Genomic DNA, 25645 nt, shown 5'->3' on the forward strand with positions numbered 1-25645 from the left:
TGGGTGATGTCGGCCTCGGCGGCCTTGTATTTCAGTGGATATCCAGCTTCTTGAAGGACAGGTCATTCTTTGTGCAAACAGAGGACGGTGCGTCATCACAACGCAACACCTACCGAGGCGTACCACAAGGCGGAGTCTTGAGCCCCACTCTATTTAACCTGGTGCTCATCGACCTGGTTCATACCCTTCCGGAATCCGTCCATGTGTCGATCTATGCAGACGATATATGCATTTGGTCATCAGGAGCGACGCGTCCTCAGGTGCGCGCCAGACTTCAAAAAGCGGCCACACTAACATCAGGTTATCTTCAAGCACGAGGTCTGGAGCTGTCCTGCGAGAAGTGCTCTATATAGAGTCGCTTTCGCGCGTAAAGCAATGAAACCGTACGTTATCAGAATTAATGGACAGCCAATTGCCTACGAGAAGACGCACCGCTTTCTAGGAGTGATAATCGATCGAGACCTTTCCTGGAGTACTCATATCTCCTACCTAAAAAGACGCCGCCAAATATGGCAGCGAAGACAGGTTTGCAATCACGGTCGTTGACGCGCGCGGAACACATATCAGCGCCGCATCAATCTACGCTAAACACGCCAACGAGGCGGAGGAAACCGCGATAGCCTTGGCTCTTCAAGCCGCAAAAGGCCCGGCGTCCATTTTCTCCGACTCGCGCACGGCGGTCAGGGCTTTCTCGTCCGCTCTAGTTTGTAAACAGGCAGCCGACATCGTTAACAGATGCTTTCGTATTAATACGCGAGAAGAAACCGCAGGTCATACTATAGCATGGTTCCCGGCCTATATGGACGATGTAACTAACCGAGCGGGTTGCAACCCTAACGAGCGGGCCAACTGCCTGGCGCTGAATTCACGAACCGCGCCCGAGCTAGCGGTCCGGCTCTCCCGCAGGATTGCCCCTTCAAAGATAAACTTACAACCTTTCACGAAATTACGTCACATTATAGACACAGCAGGAGAAAATTCCCTCCCCCCAGCCCGAAACTGAACAGGGCTCAGGCTGTTACTTTCAGGCTTTTACAGACGAGATCGTACCTCACCCCGAGAGCGCTTAGTTGGATAGACCCGAACTTTCCGCAATCGTGCTCCAAATGCGGTCACGCGTGCTGCTCCTTCGACCACATGCTCTGGCTGTGCCCGTACAACGCGGGCTCCGACTTTCATAACAAGTCCAAGTGGGACGCCTTGCTGAAGAGCTCGGATTTCCCAAACCAACTACAGGCCGTCCAGAGGGCCCGCGACGTCGCGGAGAGTCACCATCTCCCTGTCCCGTCGTGGGCGGAGCCACCAACTTGATCGGGGAACCTTCGGTTCCCCCAATCAAGTTCCTCAGGACACTCTCAATAAAGTTCTTGTCACTGTCACTGTCACTGTCAGTCATGATAACCCACGTGCTCAGATTTCTTGCGGGAAAGTCATGGGGTGCGTCTGTGAGTGCGATGCTCCAACTCTATAACGCACTGTTCCTTGGTCTCCTGCGTTATAGCTTACCTGTACTGGGTGGGACCGGCAAGACCAACCTCCGTGCCCTCCAATCTGTACAAGCTCAAGCTCTGCGAATTTGCCTTGGTCTTCCCAGATGTGCATCCACGGCAGCAACAATAGCCATCGCGCATGACCACCCCATCAACACGTATCTTCAAGTCGACACCTTAAGGATGCATATCAGGCACTTCGCCCGACTTCCATAGCATCATCTCGCCTCCCTTCCTGCCACTCGACCTCGTTCAGCGTTTAGCAAGATTATTGCCGCCAACCATGGAACTTTACCGTCGAACTTCACGCCTGCAGCACGACCATCTCAACCGCTGTGGTGCCTCCATCCACTCCAGGCTCTTCTTGTTATTCCCGGTATCAAAAGGAAAACGGAGATGTCAACTTTCGCCCTCAAACAAACCGTGCTTTCAGTGATACATGAACAGCACAGAGGACGCATCCACGTTTACACAGATGGTTCTGTATCCTCTAATAGTTCAGCTCGAGCAGTGGTGATTCCCGCAGAGTGCGTCACCCTCAAGTTCAAGACATCTCACATTACATCATCGATGGCTGCAGAACTCGCAGCTATCCGTGCTGCTCTGGAGTTTATTGTTCACAAATCATCACATTCATGGTCCATCTTATGTGACTCAAAGGCCTTCAGTGTCTGATGTCCCCTTTCAACCATGGACCAAATGAGCAACTAGTCGCAGACATCCGACTACTCCACCATCACGCAATCAACAAGGGACACAACATCATCTACCCGTGGATACCGGGTCACTGTGGAATTTCAGGAAATGACAGTGCGGATGACGCTGCCCGGTCGGCTCATGATGGTGCCCAGATTACACCCATACCGCTGTCAAGAACAGATGCAGCCACAAGTCTTCGCTCCCTCGCCCGCGAGCTTACACAGAATCTGTGGAACACCAGCGAATTCACGAACGCACGTCTCCACAAATTGGATCCACGTCTGCAACTCCGCCTACCACCAGGGTTGCCACGAGCGGAAGCGACAGTTCTGTGCCGCCTGTGGCTCGGCGTGGCATTCACAAACTCCTATTCATTCCGCATTGGAGTGGCCGACAGCCCTACTTGTGACACCTGCGGCTGCGAGGAGACGATTGAACACCTCCTTTGTGACTGTCCCCGTTACTCAGTGCGAAGAAAAGTGCTCGTGACCGCTCTCGCAAAACTGGACAATCGCCCCTTTACAGAGGAAAAAGCTCTAGGACACTGGTCCAGACGGGCTTCGGCACTCAAGGCCTTAAGGGCTTTGTTGAAGTTTTTAAGGACATGCGAATTGTGCGACCGCCTCTGAACGTTGTAGCGCGTAGTTTCGCGTTACTGTATGAATTTTCTTTTTTTTTTCCATTTTTTTCCTCTTCTTCTTCTTTCACCTTTTATTCCCTTTACCCCTTTCCCCAGCACAGGGTTGCCAGCCGGTACTTACACTGGCTAACCTCCCTGTCTTTCCTCTCCTTTGTCTCCTCCTCTCCTCCTCTTCTTTCACGTGCAATAGCAACCAGGTAATCTTATCAACATTACCTAAATGATTGCCAATAAGCTTTAACGCTGTTAGAACAAGGAATGTCAGTGAGGCCAAAGTTTTGACATGGAGACGTGTCTTCGTCAAGGCAGCAGCAGCTGCTAATAGGCACTTCTAGCCTTCATCTTCCTCTGAACCGTCGTCTTCTTACGGTAAAACATGTAAGATAAAAGCGGTCCGAATGTTTGCAAAAGAGCAATGTTATATGTACAGCATCCGATACTAACGGTGACATTTCGTAATAACTTCTAAATTGCTCTTATGCAACGTATGTGAAGTTCATTTTCTAAAACTACTCCATTTTTAATTGCAGGCTTCAGGACGAGTGTGCTCGCTTGCACATTTTCAAGTATAAATTACATTTGGAGCTCACGTAAATTAAGTTATTCCCTGTGATATCTAACTACAATACATTGAATTTTTTTTTTCACATGCGTTATGCTTATAGAGCATGATGTGGCGATTCAACATTGCAACCATTCATGTTTGCCTTGATCTCTTGGTTTTCAGTTTGGGTGACTTGGATTTTTCACTGGTATTGATTTTTTTTCTCCGTTACCAGAATATTCTGAGGCGTAAAGCGCGCAATGAACAATGAAACGAGCTCCTGAGGCGTTTATATATTCCAGCCTCTCGCCGTTAGCAACGCGCAGATGGCTTATGCTTTGGTGGTGCTGCATCTTTGAAAATAGTTAGATGCAGCGTCTGCAGTGATGACAAGTTCTCTGAAGGCTGCTATGCCCATTTCAGGTGGTGCATCATTCGAGCAAATATTGCGCAGTATCAATAGTCCAACGAGGCCAGACACGAGCCTTTGAAAGAAGACATGGACAGAATGTGGTGCTGCTCTGCAGCGCGCTCAGGTAACATTGCTTTCCTCTTAGCATTCGCGCTTATCCGAGTGACTTATGTTGCCGTCGATCGGCGACTGGACGACGTCTAGAAGACCGCAGAGATAAAGGCACGCATTTGCTGTTCCCGTCAATATGGAGACAACGTTTATGTTAAGAACCTTGTATTTTCGTGCCTAGCATTAGGCGTTATGTTTTACACTAAATTCTGTTATCTTTTCTTTGTTTTATAAGCGCAAAAGGGATGCTACTCCCGTAGCCTTGGAACACTACGTGCAATATAACGTGTAGGTTACAAGCTAGTAGCACTTGGAACGTTGGCGAACCTTACCGTAGCGCTACTTTCTGATGTTTTTTTTCTTTGTTTTTTTGTTACGTTCTACTCACCCGGGTAGACTTTGACTCATCCTTACATAAAGGGATCCGTATTCACAAAAAGGTTTTACGTTACACTTCTTCGTAAAAGAATAATCTAGCTAATCGTGATGTTGGACATATTGCCGAGGGGTATCGGAAAATGGCAAAGGACCCTTATGAATGAAACGTCTTGCAAATTCGGCTCCAGAAGAACACTATGCTAATGCTAAGGGCCCAATTTGTATTTCCAATGTGGGCGTGCTTCTTTTGCTTTAATTATTAACGTGCCATTTCCTTGATGCATACAATTTTCGCACCACTACTGTGCAGCTGTTCGCTGGCATCACTATCAACATTCACAACTTGCTACACAACGTAGCGTGCATTTTGTGCATGCGTGCTAGAAGAATTGGAAAAAATATCTGATAAATGCGTTTATTTGCGAGAGCCTCACTGATGTGTATCTGCAGTTTCTGTATTCTTCTCAAAGCTCAGTTGGACGCTTCTTTCATATTGTTGAATATGTTTTACTGCTGATATGAAATTGTCAGTAGCGCCAAGTATTTTTTGACTGGACTCTACAAACGTTTTAAAAGAATGTAGTCGATTATTTACAAGATATAGCATAGCCTGCGCTTAACTGGCTAAGTGAATCACGAACCCTGGTTTGTGAGTAAGCACGCAATTGCGGCTGTTTACTCAATATATTTGTTATGAATGGTGCCCTGTATTCATTAACTGTACCACTAGAGAAACGCCTGCTCTACATTAATTCGAAGGTTATTTTTAGGATTACAATTTTCTTGGCCAATCCCTACCAATCAGTCTTTGTTAAGGGACATTCATCCACCCTCTCCCACGTTAAATCTGGAGTACCACAAGTGTCTGTACTCGGACCTATCTTATTCTTAGTATATATTATTGACATAACCTAAGCAATAACTTAAGTTCGACGGCCACATTGTTCGCAGATGATTGCGTGATGTACAGATAAATTAATGAGCCTTCTGATTCACTTCGGTTACAATCGGACTTAGAAAAAATTAACAATTGGTGCACGTAATGACGAATGTAAATGAACACCTCAAAAACAAAAGTCGTGAGATTTGCCACAGTACCTGACCCCGAACCTTGCCATTACACTCTAAACAGCATGACCGTAGAATCGGTACCTGTCATAAAATATTTAAGGATCCATTTAGCATCTGACCTTTCCTGGAACATTCACATAAATACGGTTATTTACAAGACTTCTAAAACACTCAGATTTCTCAGACTTAATCTGCGTTCAGCTAATGCAGACACAAAGATTTTGGCATACACCACATTAGTTCGCTCGCAGTTGGATTACGCCTCTTTGATTTGGAACCCGTACCAGACATACTTAATAACAAAATTGGAGTCTCTTCAATATAAAGCTGGTTGAATCATATCAAAGCACTACTCGCGTACGGCGAATGTGACTGAAATAAAGAAAGCTCTCAAGTTACCTCTTCTTGAAAAACGTAGAATACTTTCATTCTGTCCTTTTTCCACAAATTATATTTCAGCCACTCTACTTTGCTGTGTCCCGTATCACGCCAGCGCATCGAATATTCCCACGCATTGACCACCAACTCATAGACGCACCCATCTTCGCTCGCACTAATCTCTTCTTTCATTTGCCGTTCGTCCTCGCCATCGGTCAATGGAACCTTCTGCCTGGCACCATTGCATCTGTCATTGATTACGAAGCGTTTGTAACAAGCCTGAAACGTCACTTTGAGGCTGTAACCTTCATCCATCCCCTCCCACCTTCATATATATATATATATATATATATATATATATATATATATATATATATATATATATATATAACGCGACTCTATGTCAAAATTGAATGCTTGTTGATGTTTGTTGCTATCTGCCTTGATACTCTGAGTTTCTCTTTTCAACGTGCTGGTAACGGCCAACGACTCCTGTACACATCGTAGTGCTGCGTTGCTTTGTGCTTATTGTTGTTCCCGCCCTATGTAATGCCTGACCGGGCCTTTAGGGTATTTGAATAAATGAATACAATAAAAATAGAAAGCGAGGACCTGAAAACCTGAAGTGCAGTTGAAAGGTGGAGAGCGATTGTGCAAATCATTGCAAGCTCTAACGTCGGTAAAGCAAGTTCAGTTCTGCGGTAGCCCAGAGATGTCATTGTTTGAATTCTTGTAAAGTATTGGTGCGCAGACAATTGCACTGAATTTTTCTCAGAGGGCGTTGTAGACTTCGCCGATTTAGTATCCTTTGTAAACAAAAAATTGTACTTATATCCGAGTACTAAAGGAATCTTACATATCTTGGACCTTATTTGTCCGTGCCACACTTATTGACAGAGCGAACAGCAGTACCCTTTTCCAGACGGACCTGGCGAAGGGAACACGAAACACGATGTCGGGGCAAACATAGGGCGAGCCTAAATCATGGCATCCAAGCAACGGCAAACAGAGACCACTATTGACCGTGCACAGAGGGGAAATCGAATTTCCAGGAGCCACCGCTGTCGCCTGGACGAGCTGCCGACATACATCGTCTTCTTCGCGGACGGGGCCATTCGTCGGTTCTGAAGCGCACTCCTTCGTTCGCACAAGCCGAGGAGAGGATTGAAGCCAAGCAACAACTCCCAATGACTGCAAGGAGGGCGTGCGAGCTGGCGCTGCGTCGTCCTTCTAAGCTCAACACTGCAAACCAGACAGTGCAGGGACAGGGAGTTGATAAAAGGTCGTGTTGTTCTCCCATCGCGTACTGACGTTGCCTTTCGTTGCTTTTTTTTTTTTCGCAAATACTTCTTCCTTCTTTGATTCGTTTTCGCTGTCCTTCTTTGTCATACTCTAAAAAGGGAACAACGTACGAGTACTTGGAGCTTCGGCGATCTGTGCCGATTCGTCTCGCGGAGCTTGAAGGCAGAAAAGCGCGGGGACGTCGCCGCATGTGCTCGCAAAGACAATCTCCTGGCGGAACTATATACCGTGTCTGCGACTGCTTAATTTTGTGCGTATGTACGTTTGTGTCCTTTCCAATGGCTGTCGCCCAGCTCCACACTCCTGTATTTTGCGGCAAGGATATTTTGCGATCTTTCAGGCATTTTATTTGCGTCAGCGTGCACAGAGCGCGTCCTTTCTTCTTTGAAGGAGAAAGCCTTGTAACTCCCATGAAGTCAAAAACTCCGGCGTCCGGCGTTGTCATCCCACGGTACCAAAGCCCACGTGACCATGTGATGGCGAACCTGCTGCGTCTCGCACTGCAAAATCCCACGGTAAAGCGCCACGACGCTGAAACTGGCGCACTCCCAAAATTGGATTAAGGTGGCTTAAAGTAGATTAAGGCAGATTTTAAGTGCGTTAATGTAGACAAGGGTGAATCAAAGCGGATTAGGGTCGATTATGGGGAATTAGGGTGGATTAAAGTGGATTAAAGTTGGTCCAAATTAGATCAAGGTGGAATAAGGTGAATTAAGGTGGAATTATAATTTAAGGTGTGAACTTAGACAAGTCGTTATGATTTAGCCTTCATATCACGTAAGGATACCTAAGTGACTGCCAGATTTCTTTGTTTTTGAAATACATTCATGATTTCGACCAACTCGTTATCTTTTTCATCCTCTCCTCTCTTACTACGCTAAAAGCTAAGATTGCTGGCTGATTGTTTATTGTCGTTCCTAAAGTCTGCAACCTTGGAAGAGATTAAGGAATGCTTTGTATTTATGTGCACGCAAATATCGAAGTTTGACGCCATGCTTTCTTTTAGGGCAGCGAGTGCGCCGCGTGGAACCAGGCAATGCTTACTAGCATTTCGCGACAGTAAAGTTCACAGAGCTGTCAGGTTGTATAAGTGTTTGTTCTTTTGTGTCCCCCGCACCACCGCTTTGATCAAACGAGGAAGAGAATTCGTATGCTCCTTCGCATTGGAATCTAATAATCAGCTCTGAACCTCTTGGAATGTCCCCCGGCGAGCAGCTACGCCTCAGAATGGAGTGCTCGCGGCTTTTTCTGGGCAAGTCGTACTTTCCTTTTTTTTTCTTTTTTTACATGTTATGGCCATCAAAATGCTGCATTGTGCAAGGAAATCGAAGACGAAACGTTCGATATAAGATACTGTCGTGGTGGTTTAGGTGCACTGTTTACATTCAGAGTTTCAGAAATCCCATTGCACCTTTACACACGGGAAACAACGAAATTTAAGCCGTATGTTCACAAAACATCTGTTGTTTCACGGGAACGTGTGGAGAGAATGAAATCAACCAAGAACGCTCTCCGCTATGCTGATAACATAGAAAAACCATAAAGTGCACTGCAAACTTTGTGGATTGTGAGGAAGTGTAAACAGATCCAACCGAACTTGATTACTCGGTACAGCAGAAACACTAAGTAAAAGAAAGAAGCGCCGTGCTTGCAGAGTAAGCGCACTTGTAGGCAAAGTTGAAGTAAAGTATGAAGCCCGAAACACGTCTTTTAACAATCTCGGAAAAGGCTGTAAGGCGGAAAAGATAAATACTTGGACAGAACGCGTTTGATCGGATCTTGAATTTAAAGTGCGGCTGGCTCAGAGCAAACATGTTAATGCAAGCAGCACCATGTGCTTTCGTGGAGGGCATGTGCCTATGTATTTTGGCCTACGCCGAAAGAAATCGACCCGCAGCATGTACCTTACCAGAAAAAATTGTATAGGTTATTTCTTAACCCCCTCTAGGACACAACGAAATGCACTTGGCCAGGAAATATTAAAAATTTTGCGTAATTCAGCTTATTTAATTAACTAAATAGCTGGAATGTAAAACTATATGCCATTAGCTTTATTCAGCTCCGTCTAATCACTTCTTTTCTTAATCCTTGGCACACGTTAGGTGAAACACCCCGTATACGGTGTCTTAGTTTTCCTTGTTAACTTGCGGGCAAGGATAGAAGTACGGGAATGCTTTAAGAATTCCTGCAATCAAGTTCTCAGTAGCCACATACCGTTAACTGCAAATAAAGCAGGCGGTACCAAGCAGTTAAACAAACGAACTTCGTTTTAACAAAACACCCAGGCTGGAGTGGTGCGAACTCAGCATGTAGTTGTAAGTGAATCTGGCTCCTCCATCACTTGTTCTTTCTTTGTCTTTCTCCAACAGTGTCTACCATGTCCTAATTAAGTCAGGTTACTCAGCGCTTCGAGCCCATTTCGCCTCCAGGAATTTACCATCTCTGTAGCATCCCCTTAACAATTTTCACATGAAAAAACAATTGCGTAAGAAACGACAAAATTGAAAGAAGACGGAGTGCTGGGGAAGCGCACAGGAATTCACCCTAGCAATTACGAGGACAGGGGTGTCCGAAGCGAAAGGTACCACGTTTGGCAAGTCCGTCTTACACGGTCAGGAGAATAACGAAACAAGCTTCGCTGCTCAGCTTTGGTTTTTTGAGACGAGTGCGGGGTGGGGGTGGGGGTGGGGAGGGGGAGGTCGGATTAGGCAGCCACGCTTTTCGATTTTCACTTTTATAGTCAAGCTTCGAGACACGATGCCACACTCCTAATTACCTTTGTCTTCGTTGTGTCTTCCTTCAAATATTCTAGTATTTTTTCACGCCTTAGGCACGCTCTGTTCGCGCCTACCTAATTAACTTGCTCGTCACGCGTGTCTGTAGCTGCTGGCTTGACGAGCAAAAGAGGCGAACAGAAAGCAGCTTGCAAAGCCCTTATATGGCTCTCTGAGGACGAACGCTATCTCAGCTTGGGTCTCGTGCGTGAATAAGAGAGCGGACTAGCCGGCAGGTTGATTCTCACCCCTGAATACTGACCCGTTCCCTTAATTTTTGGTCTCCGCTGACCACTTTTTCACCGAATAACAAATGTTAAACGTTATCGCTCGGCCCAGGGCGTGACTGTATGCAAGGGCATTTTTCCGATGTTATGAATTGTTCTATCCGTTGCTGCTTGCCACCGAGCCTTGCGACGCGAATTGGATTGTACTTTATGAAAGGTACGCGGTTCCAGCGATTACGCTGGAACCTTCGACGAGTCAAGTATAAAAACCGATGTGCTTAACCCGCTCATCAGATTTATACGATCGCCGACTGTGTTCGCCGCTGTTGTTGTGCTTTCAGTGTCACTTGCTTTTGTGGACCCAGGTTCGCCCAATAAAAAGCTCGTTTCGTGATACACAGTTTTGCGTCTGTGCTCTTCACCGTCGGTACAACGTGTCACAGCGGCTGTAGCGAAGGTTCGGAAGAGGAGCATCAGCGGCAGTGGATTCACGGCGGGTGGCATAGGGAACAGAAGGTCCAAAGGTGCGGGAGTAAGTGGCGGCGTATGTCCGAGGAGGCGGAGGCCATCGGTTGCGGCAGTGACGAGCGACGTGGCCGATGCGACAGCAGTGAAAGCAGATTGGTCTGTCATCAGGGGTACGCCAATCGGACGGGTTGCGGCGAGATGTTGCGGAAAAGGACTGTCGGGGACGAGGAGGGCCGGTGGAGAACTGGGGAACGCTGGGTTGAGATGTTGAACACACGGAGTTCAGACCCATGTTCTCAAATTCCTGTCTGACTACGGCCTGAATCATGGCAATCGTGGTTGCTGGCGGATCGGGAGGCGTCGTGGAGAAAGCTGGCGAACAGGCGGCCTCAAGCTCGCGGCGAACAATACGGGTGACGTCGTCACAGGTGGTGGCCTGACGCGATCGACCCTCACATGTCGACGTAGCAGCGGTGTTGGGTAGCCGCGTGACGTGGGGTGTGATACGACGGCTCTTGGATTGTTCAAGGCGACGGCATTCTTTAATGATGTCGTCGATTGTCGAGACATTGCCGAAAACAAGCAAATTGAAAGCGTCGTCGGCGATGCCTTTTAGGACATGTGACACTTTATCTGATTCAGACATAGCATCGTCAGCTTTGCGGCATAGAGCCAAGACGTCGCAGATGTAGGAAACGTACGGCTCTGTAGATGTCTGAACGCGAGACGCAAGAGCCTTTCTCGCGGCAACCTTGCGGCCAATGGGGTCGCCGAACAGTTCCCGTAGCTTTTCTTTGAAAGAGTCCCAACTACTGATCGCTTCGTCATGCGTCTGGTACCACACGCGTGGCGTGCCGCCAAGATAAAAGATGACATTGGCGAGCATAATGGTTGGGTCCCACCTGTTATTAGCGCTGGCATGTTGATATAGCTTGAGCCATTCGTCAACGTCCTGTCCCTCCAGGCCAGAGAACACACCAGGGTCGCGATATTGGGCAACCGTGACGACGGGAGCAGTCGGACCAGCCGAAGCCATTGCAGAGGCGGGCTCGTCACCGGGAGGCATGGTGACAAGCTCGACGTACCGACCACTCCGGAGTTCCGTGGCGAGGACGGGGATCGCTGACCTCCACCAGAATGTTACGTGTAGAAAGACACAGACAAAAGAGGCTATTTACAGACTATTTACACTAGAATGGAGCCAGAGCGCCAGGCCGACATTCACTCGCGCCAAGGGCACAGACCCACTTCGTCGTCGTTCTCACGGCGGCTCGTCTCTCGGGTATTTACCGATCATATCGTAATACTATATACCTTTACAAGAGCGTGTCCTTTGCGCTCGCATTCATCCCAAAATCAGACGTAGCGACAGCAGCAGAGGGTTACAGAAATATTTATTCAGACGCTTCAACCGGGTCGATTCGTGGAGAAGTGGTAATCAAGCCCTTACGTATATATATGTATATAGGCCTCGCCATGGCAAGGATGTTTGAGCGTTTGGGTTTCAGGTCCATGTTTCCTGCATTCGTAAATAAGGGACGGCAAAATTTAAGCGCCGGTTTCATTTGTACAGCAAATACCTCTGGCCCGTGAAACCTGACGGCTGATCGGTGTTGTTTTAAATAAGTGATATATCGCTATGAGGGCTCCTCCGAGAAATTGTATTTTGTACGCGGCTTCTACTTAAATGTGCGGGCTTATACAAATAAATTTAGAATATAGTGGGCGCACTTAGTGAACAAGCTCTGTATTGTCTCATCTGGATGGCACACTAAGCTTCTTATCCGCCCCCCCCCCCCCCCCCACCCAAAAAAAAGTCTTAGAATAAAGGGAAACGCTGGACCAGTTTATAAGTTCATTCGAGAGTAACGACATGATCTGCTCTCAGATTTTGGGAGACGTGCTCTTTGCAGCAATATTGCTGCAAAGAGCTGTAGCTTTTGCGCAAAAAAAAAAAGAGGCAATTGGAGATTTATAACGCCTTGCCAAAAAGAGGGAATAGCCTGGCTGATCTATCTCGAGAGTGAAAACACCATGAATACTCGTTCGCCTTTGCTGACTTTCCATCCTTCCTAATTCTCCTAATAGTTCACCATGGACTGACTTCTTCTGACTTTGTTGCCAGGCTATTCGCAGTATCGTTCGCGTAGCCTAGGCAAAAAAGTTTAGAGGACGCTTAAACTTCGTCTTTAAGAGCAAAACGCGATAGCATTCCAAGATCCCTGACTGCTTCTCACGCTTCCCGGCAAGTGCAGCTTACATGACGGTAATGTTTTCCTGGAAACGCCAACGGCAAACGCTTTGCACGAAGGCAAGCTTTCTGGTCGTTATTTTTTTTTTTAGAGGTTGGATGGCGCAACATTTTGACGAGACACACAGAAGAGAAACACACACCACAGAGCGCTATTCCTTGTAACGCCATTGCAACACCATATTGATAGTTCTGCAAGGAACCGAGCTGACGCACCACTCCTATACTAAGACCACAAACCTCAAATGGCAGGCGGAAAAAGGGTTTGTGCTTGAGTTTCGTCGTAACAGAATTATGTTTTCTCGTATATTTAAATTACAATCCTGCGGTATCATGTCTCTAGGTTGTGTACATGTCGTTCTTTAACAACTTTCTTATTTACTTTGCCTTGATAAATTGAGTTAGGTCGGTAACGCATATGCGCCACACGGAGAGCCTGCGTGGATCGGGATGCGTGGTTCGGGATGGTTTTTCTCATACGAACATTGCAGCCGGCGCCAACACTGACGCCGAATTTTCTGTGACACGGGGTCGTTAACGCTGTTACGTTAATATTCACGCACAGCATTTTCTGGCACATCGCCTTGGCGAAATGAACATAGCGTTCGACCTCTCGCGCCATGATGCCTCCGCCTTGTGTATTTCAAACAAAACCACACCTCTCCAGTTCGCAGCAGTTAGGAGTTGGCTGATACACTATTTCTATCTGCCATCCTGTTTTGGTGCGATGCGTCAGCCATTTGGACCATTCTAAAGAGTGATATTCAGAATGATCATGCTATACCAAAGAGTGACTCCTCGATCTCCGCTTACTGCATTATCTCAATGCTCCTTTCTCATTCCTTACCGCAGTTGACACTTACGCGGTGCCGTGGGAAAATATGATTAGCTGCTTTTATCTATAGGCGGCTTAGCTTGCACTTCACATACGTGTATAATTACCGAGTTTTAGTACATAATGAGCCCGTGTTCGGGATCAAACTCACCGATCACCTTGAGGTTGATCACGGTGTTCACCGAGCGGGCTCTCCGGAAGTCCACTCGGCAACGATACTCGCCAGCGTCTCCTTCACGCACGGGGTCTATCCGCAAGTGGGCCGGTGAGTGGCCCATGTCGAAGAAGAGTCGTCGTTCGAGTCCTGGAGCTGGAGACTGTCGCGCCTGGTCGACGTGATCTCTCCGTGAGTCAAGCGTGAAGATGGGCGCCAGGCTTTCGTCCTTGTACCATAGCACGAGCGTCACCGAGTCGTCTGGCGACGGCGGGCTGATGTCACATGGCAGCGCGACCTTTCCACCTGCTACGGCCGTGTACACTATAGAAGCTGCATGGAAGATAAAAAAAAAAACAAGAACTCTCAGTGACGAAATTAACGTCTAGAGATCGTTAGAGCATGTATATTCAATCAGAACTTGACGGGTATTTTATTAGGTGATTTTTTTCATTGTTATTAGGCATGCTTACAGGACAATCTTTACAGTACAACTGACACAACGGGAAACCGGCAGCTTATGTCAAACAAAGGCACCTGCAATACTCGCATAATAGCATGATTAAGGAAAGCAAGTCTAATAATCACGCCCGTGAAAATTACATTATTTACTGCGCTTTCAGGTGTACTACGAAGTATTGCGCTCATCTGCGTCCTCCATAATGAGTGCCCGATAATGTGAACCTCTTTTCAACAGCTACGTCACCCCCGCATTTCCTTTAGGAGCAGAACACTGTTACTGCGTCAATACTCCTTAGGTTCAAGGACGTTTGTTTGTGAATGCTCGATGCGTACTTCTGTGTTCTCTGCACTATGCGGAATGCTTTCAAAGGAGCAATCATGAGCGCTAGTTATCGGGAGCTTTAGCTATACTGTATTTTTGTGGGGATCGGGCCAACCGGCTTTCTGTTAGAGCACTACTGTCTGGAAAAAAAATTATGCATGTGCATGCATCTCCTCTGCAAATGACTACGACAGCTGATTTTTGTATAGGAATGCCTAACAACGCATTTAAAGATGCGTGCTTCGTACAGGCAAACTAAGTATGTTGCGTATTTAAGGCGTCTTAGGGTACCGTCTTTGGATCACTCTGGGGCAGGTAGCAGACCAGGTATGCGTGTGGGTATTCCTGATCATAAGCAACGAAAACGCAGTAGCGCTATTACGGGGGATCAAGCACATATTTTTAGATGTTCTTACCATGCGTAAGCTCACGTTATCTTTGCTACCTTGCACTCACTCTCTTGAATAACTTACCGAGGCCCGTTATGGTCAGTGCGTTTCTGCGCAACCAGGCGAACAAAGTTTTGGCAGTGACTCGAAGCCTCTTTAAAGCCTCTGAGCTATCATGGTAACAAAACAAGACTCAGTACTAAGGCGAAGGACATATAGACAGGGGTGCTAAGCGATGAGTTTCGTTTTGTTCGGTATTTAATCAAATTCTAGTAGTCCAAATTGAAGTGCTTGTTCTCAGCCTTCCTAGTTCCGTCGGGTGACTGAGATGGCCAAGAATAAAGAAGGAATAGCTATATTTATTCACTTGGCGCAAGTTATCATAGCGGGCTTAGGGTAATTTTCTTGGATAACTTAGTTAGTCCCGTTGTAGTAGCTAGTTTTGTAAGACATCCACGCAAAGTTCTGATACTCCCGGATTTCATGCTAATATTTGGTTGCTTTCTATTTTTGTTTTGTTAGTAAGACGACAGAGAACAAACCAGAAGTAGCCAGCACCGTTTTTCTCCCTAAATTATCCTATTAATTATGGGAATAAAAAGAAAGTAATAAGAAATTTGTGTAAGAAGTATTCTAATCTTTCGTTGAAATGGGCCTATAGGTATAATATATGTTACAGTTTTTCCGTATCAGACCCGACAGTTGTGCGAGGCGCAAGTGCAGCGGCTCGAAACTGTCCGTGGGAGCTTTCAAACGGACACTGTGTTCTTTTTTCTAATCTGTTCCTTTGCCGCTTCTTATCACCTAGTGCCTTGTGTACTATTAATGTATTCGAAATTTTGCGAGTGCGAACTAAGATAACGGAAGCGAAATTCCTGACGGAACAATGGAGTGAAAGGAAGCTTGGAATATTCCCAGCAAAGCGGCGTCCCAGCCTCGTTTTCTGTTCCCATGGAAAAAGGCGCAGCCTAGCGTGACCTTCCCCGGCTATTTTCCCATGAGAGGACGGAAGCGGTTGTCTTAGTCTGTTGGCTGCGGGCTTATTGAAAGCTTTTTCTTCCCTCGAGCGAGAGTCTACAGTGAAAACAAATCAGAAATGTAGCTTGTTGAAAAAGAAAAGCAGTGCGCAAAGATTGCATGCTCTTTGACTCTATTCAACGTTAACATCCCTGCATCTCCCTCTTCGTTTCTCTCTCTCATTATTGATTTGACCTTCGAATATGGCTTTGCGAGTGCGTTACCTGAAAGCGCAGAATCAATCAATCAATCAATCAATCAATCAATCAATCAATCAATCAATCAATCAATCAATCAATCAATCAATCAATCAATCAATCAATCGTTTATTTACGGTGCTCAGGAACAAGTATGAGGTCTAAGTCCTGGCGCACGCATACATTGAAAAAAAGAAAACGAAACGTCCGGCTAATTAAATAAACAAACTATGAATAAAAGAACAACTTTGAAAAGAATAGCTATGTACATACAACAAGTCGCAAGGGGAATACAAAAGAAAAAGCAGGAGAAGGGCACTTGAACAGTATATTAATCTGACTCAACAACGCAATGCTCTGAAAAGAACTATATTGAGGAGGAGGAATAAACTTTTATTTTGGAAACAGTATCCCGGGGTAAGCCCCTATTCTACTCACGGTGGGAAGTCTCCTCATTCCAGGAACCCTCTATTGAGATAATTAAAATAAGCGCTGTAAAGATTTTGTATTCTGTGGGTGGTTTAGTGCTGGTGATGACAGGCAGGAACATGGAAAGGTTTATGTTCTCTGGTAATCTTGCGTGGAGTAATAATAATAATAATAATAATAATAATAATAATAATAATAATAATAATAATAATAATAATAATATGATGATGATGATGATGATCATGATCATGAAGAAGAAGAAGAAGAAAATGCTAGTAGCAAGGCAAGAAACGGTGGACGAGAGGCATGTGTTAGCCGGGGCCATAACGGTTCAGTCCAGTAGCCCGAAATGCGCAGCCACTGCCAAATTTCTAATAGCGGATGAGCGAACGAAAAGCCAGGGATATATGCTGGCTGAATGATAAAATTATATGCGCAGTTTTTTTTACCAGGGGCCACATCATGTTTTTCTCAGGGCATGAAAGAGACAAAAGAAAAGCTTACTAAAAAAGAAATAAAAAGAGAAGCAAGTAAAACAACGTGTTTGGCTTTCTCTTAACTTTTTTCTTGTTTTTGTTTTGACCTTAGTGTAGACACGAACTTGGGCGTGGCATGACTCACGCGAGAGGGCACCGCTGTGTTCAGATCATTCACATGGCTGAGAATTCTTTTTTTTTTTTTCGCAGCTGGCTGCCCTGGTTGTGAAATAACAAAAGAAGTGAAAAAGAAATACAGAAATCATGTCAGCGAAAGAAGACGGAAACGCGCCGAACGAGGATTGCAATGAAATTGCGAAAACAACACATTCACCAAATGAGACCAAGAATGAACACGTACGAGAATGAATGTTTTGAGGAAGCAACTCAGAAAAATTTTGGATCAGAGACGTCCCTGAGCAGAATGTTCGGTCGTCTTTAAATCTTTCATTTCCAGAGGGGTTCTTTCTTCTTCGTCAAGCGTTCGTGTGTTCAGCACCAAAAAAAAAAAAAACAAGAGGAAGGCAGATATATAAGATCACGGCGGGAAATTACAAGCTGGAAATCAGACAGGTAGCAAGAATCACTACAGAATCGCGTATTTGGATCAAGAAAAGCGGTATGCTTTTCTGAATTAAGCTTTGAGGCCGTAGAAAAAGAACTCCCGCAAAAAAGAAAATGTTTTCGGTTCTCTAGACTCTCACTGAGCCTACGCCAAGGAGGCGCTCCCACCGCAGGGACCAGCTGAACGTGACGTCGTCCGATGAAGGCCCCGTCCGCACCGAAGGCCACACACACTTCGTGCTCGCCTAAAGAGCATCTAATGGAACTCGCCTGAGGAGCTCGTGTGTTCAAGGCAAACAGAGTTGACGCCGTCTTCCGCTCACTTGGGCAAACAACGCCTCACTTGCGGTACCACACAAAGGATCGGGTTCTAACCACGAGGAAGTGGGGGTGGCCGTCTCGGGCGTAGGTGCATATACACAGAGTAACGTTTTCGCTCTCTGCTCTCTTTTTTCGTAGTGGCACTGGTGCTCTCGGAGAGCTCCAGCGCCGTATTATCGCGTGAAACGCTCCCGGTATAATGAGGCCTCATTATGCGCAGGCCTCGGGCACGGGTACTTATACTAACAAACGTCGACAAATAATCACGATACGAGGAACATAATAATAATAATAATAATAATAATAATAATAATAATAATAATAATAATAATAATAATAATAATAATAATAATAATAATAAGGATGATGATGATGATGATGATGATGATGATGATGGTGGTGGTGGTGGTGGTGGTGGTGGTGGTGGTGGTGGTGGTAAAGGTGCTTACTGAAGTGCCCAGGGACAACCACGAGGGTATTGGTGCTGGCGCACTCGGCAAAACAATGCACAGGAAAAATAGCGCACGCCCACAGACACATACAAACGCGTGCACACATAAAAAAAGAGTAATTTCGCGAATACGGATTTTAACACTGCATAAGACGTGTACACGAAGAGAATACAAAGCAAAAGTGGAGAATCAGAAAAAGGATTACACAATGGCAGAACACACGACAGATATGAGATCTTTTTTTTTTTTAGTTATTGAAATTCCTCTGCAACCTCTTTCAAGAGAATATTAAACTTAGACAAGAAGATATCCAGGCACTCTGAATGGGCATTATATATCGCCTGCACTCTAGATAGAGGGTCACATAAATCTAAAGGCTGAAACGCGCGTTATTTCCTTGTGCCTTTCGGCGGAATGTAAAAGCTCACACTAGAATGCAAGTGCGAGCAGCATATATTTTCATGTATTAACTTGTGGAGAGAGAGAACATCCTATTTGTTGCGCATACAGGAGAGGGTAAGTAACGTGAGCGTCTGTGTTAGCTCTATGGTGATGGAAGACTTTTGACAGAATCGATGTTTAAATATAGATGTGAACTCTTTTTGCACACTTTCGAAAAGTTCAAAATTTGATCTGCAAGTGCCGCCGACAACGATAGACGCGTACTCAAGAACTGGAAGGCATACGCTCTTATATAAGGTTACAAATGGCCCAGGTTGTTTGAAGTCTCTCGTCACCCGACATACTGTGCCGAGCGTTCGAAGTGCAAGCTGCCTCGTCTGTTGACCATGGGACGAGAAACTCGGAGAGCTATCGAAGTATGCTCCAAGGTCCTTTGTTCCCTGAGCTCTTGATAGGAGGAACTCTTTAACGCTATAGGGAAATAAAGTTCTGTTATTCTTTCGCGTGAAGTTTACAACTTTCGTTTGTGATGCATTTATGACCAGCTTGTTTCCAGCGCGCCATGACGCGAAATTCGCAATGTCCTTCTGAAGAGCGGCGCAATTATTAGCATTTTTCAATGCTACGAAAAGTTTGGCATCATCAGCATATAACAAAATTGAACAGTTCTGTATGACTGCCGAAACATCCTTAATAAATAGCGAGTAAATAAGCGGGCCCAGGGCGGACCCTTGAGGAACTCCACTTGTAACGGCATAAAGTTATGACGACTGACCGCTTACGCTAACGTAGCAATACCGGTCGCGTTGGTACAGCTTGGTATCAGCGCTGTGACAGAGTGGTGCAGGTCAAGTTGTGTTAATTTTTGAAGGCGTATTTTGTGGCATACGACATCAAACGCCTTACTGAGGTCAAAATAAATGACATCCAGCTTTCCTTATACACCGCTTGAGAGGCATGCATCATGAAGCTAACGAGGTTGGTAGTAGCGGAGCGTCCCAATACGAATCCATGCTACTCAGGAATGATAGTATTTTTTAACAAAGAATGAAATTATTGAGTGCAGAGTGCAGAAACAAATAGGCGCGTAGTTACTCGCAGCAGTCTTTAGCCCTGACTTAAAGATGGGGACGACCCGCTCTGTTTTCCAAGCCTTTGGGAATATGTTCATCTTTAAAGCAGAATTAAAAATATAAGTTACCACTGGAACAAGCAAGGACCCATACGTCTTAATCAAAGTAGGTGCAATGTCATGAGCACCACATGAAAAAAAGGTTTTAAGCGTTTGATGCTCTTAAAGAAAAGTTCTTCTGAAATGGATACACTTGAATCCAGGGAAACGTAATTCGAAAGCTAACTTAGTCACTGTACCCTGCACCGTACTCAGACCCGAAGTATTGGGCGAAGGCAACCGTAACTTCTGGAACAGGTTGGCTGACACCGCTAAGCAGAGAGGTATCTTGTTTCATATTGTCGGATCACTGTTCACGAACGTGTCTCCAGAAAGACTTGAAATTTTTGGAAGTACTAGCCTCCACATGTGCATATAGAGGGAATGATCACGCTTGTAAAGACGTTTAGAGAGTGCCTTGTAGATTTAAATTGTATATGCCAATGGTCCTCATTTGTTCGCTATGCCTTCCTGTGGATAGTATTTAATCTTCAAAGCTGTTTTCAGTTCAACAGAAAACCAGCGGGGACATTAAGAGCTCTTAGCACCTTTTAGTGTTATAAAGTTATTCATTTCATCATAAATATTATTCGCGAATGCCGTGACTTACTCGTTAGCATCTCTTCGTTGTAGTACTGAAGACCAGTCTGCATTATTAGGATAGTGGTAAAGACCAACGTAATTTTCGCTTGAGAAATTAAAACACCGAGGTGTTGCTGTATCCTTTAATCTCCTGGTACCAGGTATCGTGAATAGTAATGAAATAGGACGCGAGGGATGATATTTACCTGAATTAACAAGGGGAAAATCGCCACAGGACACATTCAAAGCTTCTGCGCTACTAAGGCATAGGTCTAGTACATTGTCACAAGCGTTCAGGATATTATTACATTGGCACAGAGGTTTGAGTAGTATAAAATCAAGTACCGAGTTACACATGTCAGATTAGTAAAAAGATTGGGTTGAAATTTCACCAGTTTGCCAGCAAATGCCCAGCGTATTAAAATCACCGATTATGAGTATTTTATGGCCGATGTAACATTTTCAATTGTGGCTAGAATAATCATGCAAGTCTCAGTATTCTTATCACGCGCAACGTAGAAATTCCCTACTAATAGCCTATTACTACCAGCACCAATAATCTCCTCCCAGACGCATTCCATTGCACATTCTCAGTCAGGGCGCCGAACAGATCTTAATGATTGATTGATCACAATCAGGACGCCACCTCTATTTCATTTCAGTGAAGAACATATAATAATAATAATAATAATAATAATAATAATAATAATAATAATAATAATAATATACACAAACACGGTCACAGAAAGAAGAAAGAATAGCTAGCTGCAAATGCCATCAGAAGGGGAACCGCGTCTGCTGCTCTAGAAAAAACAAAGGTCCATAGAAAAAAATATAGTAAGAGAACGAATAAAGTGACGTGAACATACAGAAAAGGGAAAATAGTTGCCACGGTAAAGAGCACCAACAAAAAGGAGAACGAATGTTCAATAACGTTCACTTTGCTCCTTGTCCCATTGTGTGAAGGAACAATAAAGGACAGACATACAAAAATAGATTGAATTGCAAGGGAAACTCGAAATAAATAACCGCCGGCTCCGTCGATACATTTCCCAACCATCTGTCGTGCCCTTAATTGTATAAGAACAATAGAGATTCCACAACAGATAGATGTAGCTCCTGCCAAATAGATTTACCTTTATATTCGATGGTTTGCGTACTCCCTGACGAATTTCATCTATATTTTTTATGTCGAACAAGACGGAACGTGCTTTTGAAGTCCGAGAACCCTCACAAAAGGCGGTGCATATGATAGAAGCAATTTCCTCCCCAAAAGAAGTTGCCAGCGTTCCCTTTGTGCTCTGCAATGTATTGCTACACGCAAACTCTTTTTCTCATGATTGGTGCTGATTGCGATGTACGCTTTCGAGGCACACGCCGACACGCATCAAACCCTTTTCCTGCCACTTTTGCAAAAATCCATTCCATCGCAGAGGGAATGAATAGCGTACAGCAAAAGTAATTTTGTTCAGGTAACGTTACGAAAAAAATTGCAAGCACGAGACTCACATTGAATGCATAACAAACAGACTGCAGACGTTGCAAAGTTACGCGCCAATTTCCAGTGAAGTTTCTTTTCGACCAATTGCATTTAAAATTTATGATGATCATATTTACATCACGCACGCTAAAGCGTTCGCTGCATATTACTCACTGGTTTGAAATTGTCCCCACATATAACGCTTTCGTGCGCTTGCTTAAATAATTTTTATCAGTAGTTCGTCCACACATTTAAATTCGCATGCACATGCGAAGTTTCTCGTGGAGGTCTTACTTTCCCACTTCCACCAAATGTAAACTCAAGGTGGCGACGCGGCACAGCGGGAAACGTTGCGGATAAATGTGTGACCCAACTACGCGTCTCGCATTACGTATGCAAATACAGGAAATACTTATCATTCAGTAATTATGGTCAAAGATAATATTTAACTTATAGATACGCATTTGAAGCGTTCCATACACGAAAAGCCCCCATTATTTCCAGATGTGAAATCATTGCCATGCACTTGTGGTTCTCACAGGGTAGCGGGTAAGCTTTGTAAGCGTTTCACATACCGCTACTAAGACGGCGGAAAAAGGGGGCTTAGAAATTTTCATTCAGCCCCAAATTAACCCTACGCTATTCAAGATGTGCTCGCACATCGACACTTATATGACCCTCATTTCGCTCAAGTATAAACTCGGTGAATTATCGAGTCTTTCGAGGATACCACGAAAATTATCTCTCTCTCTCTCTCTCTCTCTCTCTCTCTCACACACACACAAACACACACACACACACACACACACACACACACACACACACACACATATATATATATATATATATATATATAACGTTTCCAGGCGCACAAATAGTGCTGGAAATTAAGGTGTGTCTGCAGACTGTCCGAAGCTTCAAAAGTACTGGAGCCTCTTTATTATACGTCTACTACCTCTTGAACTGTACCGAACTAGCTTAAAATGATGACACTTCATCTGCTAGTTTAATTAGAAGAATCGTCAGCACATGCTACCTACTGTGCTCCTTAGCATATTTGCAAACTATCGAAAGTGAAGTTGAATATTAGATGATTCATTACTCGCGCTCAAGAACTTTCTATAATTGCCTTTGCTTCTGATATACTGAGATGAGTATGCAAATCACGTGAGTTGTGACCTTTCCTTTCGATGCAAAATGCCCTGCCAATTTTATTTGCTGTTTTATTTACAAGGGAGATAAAGTATAGCTGCCTTCGAAAGAACAGCTGTATCCTCGAGAACCAGGGTGTTCATATCCGCAAGCGACGGGAAGCAAAACACAGGACCGTGCTATTGATAAGCAGTAATCGGCGATGATGGCGCTTAGAAATATCAGTGAACCAATTTGGAATAACAAACTTTTTTTTTTCTATTTTAATGTGGCCCCATCAACCTTTTAGTCGCATAAACTTACAACCGACAGGTATACTAATGGCAGGTCTGCTGCTTTTCGCGCTAGCGTGCAGTTTCGTTATAGCTTCTCTTGGCTTATCTCCTAAAAGTTAAAAAATTATGGTACGTTATATGCACTGCACTTTGAATGACGGTGCATGTTCACCTCTAAGTGAATAAGAAATACCTATCCGTGAGGTCTGGATAAGTGCGTCGGAACTAAATTTCACACTACTGAATAGGGATTAGAGAAGAATAATGTTTCTTAACATGGGCTGTGAGGCCGTATTCGAATGTTATTGGGCGTGCTTAATGCGAAAACAAAAGTACTTAAATAAAGTTAGTCATGCTTGTAGACTAACGCGCCAATCTTTAATGCAAGCGCTTCCTAACATAATTCCGTATTACGAATAGCTAATCACCCTAGCATATATTCCCAATTTTTCAGTTATAAAGTTAGTCCTGCAGCATACAACGTGGGAAGAGCATGCCTGTTATACGTACATGTACAATTTTATGTGTTCGACAAAGTCCCACACCGTTAACAAACGTTAGTCAAGTGGGCGGATTCGGTGTAGCCCACTTTAGCCATAGCAATTCCTTGGGCATAAGCAACCGCGTCGCATTATTTCGGAAAATAAACGACAAGTAAGATTTAAAAGACATTTCTTGAATCTCTAACCCCCCCCCCCCCAGAAAAAAAATAAGAAGAAATATATAAGAGAGCGCCACACTGTTCGATTTTTCGAGATTTCACTTATATTCTTTCCTTTGCACGTCGACTTGGCTAATTGCTACTTTAAGGAGCTATCCCAAGTCGTTCCTCGTCTCTAAAAACAATACCAAGCCGTGATTGCATGCCCGTCGACGGAGGTCACGCAAGGCCATAAAAACGAGGCATTGGCAAGGAAGGCGGGTAAGAAATGAACGAAAGGCGCTGGGCTACGTGATCAGCAGTAGCGTGTGAGCATGTACTGTCTCATTAATAGAATGCAGCGTCTTGCTCCAATAAAATGAGAATGGCACGCGATATTCACTGGCAATACACACCTTATGGCAGGCTTTACCTCTGCAGAATTTTCTTATCCTTCTGTGAAGACATGGATATACGGGGTGGCCGTTATTAAGCTTTACGGTCTCTTTAAGAATCACCTGTGGCGGATAGCATAAATATAGTCCTTGAGGGGAATTTTTCAAAACCCGGACAACATGCGCGAGAAATCTAAACACACCATGAAATAACTGACCTACATTCCTTAATTACCTTCTTATATTTACTTTACGGTACATATCGAAATTTACTTACTGTTAGCGATGAGTTTACGCGGCTAAGCCAGTTAGAACATATTTATGATAACGGCAAGTGTTTTTTGATATGTGCTATCAAACTAGCGGAAAAAAATGCACTGTTATTCCACTCATTTTATTTCATGCATTGAAGCACGAACGTATTTGGAACGCCCATGTAATTTCTCGCAAGTTTTGACAATGAATATGCCGAAACTGGTGTCATACCGAACATTAATTCTAACTGCATATACCTTGCCAAGTAACCGGCCACAATTCGCAGGTTGTATTATGTGTCATAAAGTAATTAATTAGGAAGCTGTTTGGGGTGACACCTGTACTTGTTTGTCTTTATCGGGCGACACGTTTCACCGCCTAACATATGTTATCGCACAGCGCAGGACGCGCCTGCATCTATCGGAAGTTTCTGGAATGTTATCGATGCTTCCATCCGCTGTCTGTGACCGAACCTTGTGTAATCTGATTGCATGTGTGCGCGACGCGAATAATGTAGAACTTTGTGGAAGGCACGTGGGTCCTAGCGATTACATTCGACGACTGATGTATAAAAGCCGACGCGCTGGACCCGCTGACCAGATTTTCGACGATCGCCGACTGTAGTCGCCGCTATCATTGCACTATAAGTATAGCCTGTTTTTGTGGGCACAGGTTCGCCCAATAAAAGTTAGTTTTGTCTTTCACAGTATTGCTAGTGTTCTTCAACGTCACCACCACGTGACAGGGGATGTTTTTATTCGTTGAATGTGTGTTTTAATTTCTTGTGCAAGAAATGTCCCTCTCTTTGAATAATAGAGCTCAAAGACTAGAATTATACTATCTGCTACAGGTGAGAGTTAAAAATTCTGTAGAACTTAAAAACTGATTACCCAGCATAGTTTCAGATGTGAAAAGTCATAGCTTGGTTGA

At 44.6% G+C, this 25645-nt stretch overlaps 1 protein-coding gene across 1 annotated transcript in view; it reads right to left on the bottom strand.

Annotated features, from left to right (window-relative positions):
* Positions 1-25645, bottom strand: part of LOC126532133 (protein turtle-like) — a 124546-nt gene that overhangs the window by 40478 nt on the left and 58423 nt on the right. The window contains exon 2 of the mRNA XM_050179817.3: positions 13732-14067. Coding sequence (XP_050035774.1) covers positions 13732-14067 — 336 coding nt within the window. The remainder of the gene's footprint in view (positions 1-13731; positions 14068-25645) is intronic.

The sequence above is a fragment of the Dermacentor andersoni genome, chromosome 5, assembly GCF_023375885.2.
Source record: "Dermacentor andersoni chromosome 5, qqDerAnde1_hic_scaffold, whole genome shotgun sequence".
Classification (NCBI taxonomy): Eukaryota; Metazoa; Arthropoda; class Arachnida; order Ixodida; family Ixodidae; genus Dermacentor; species Dermacentor andersoni.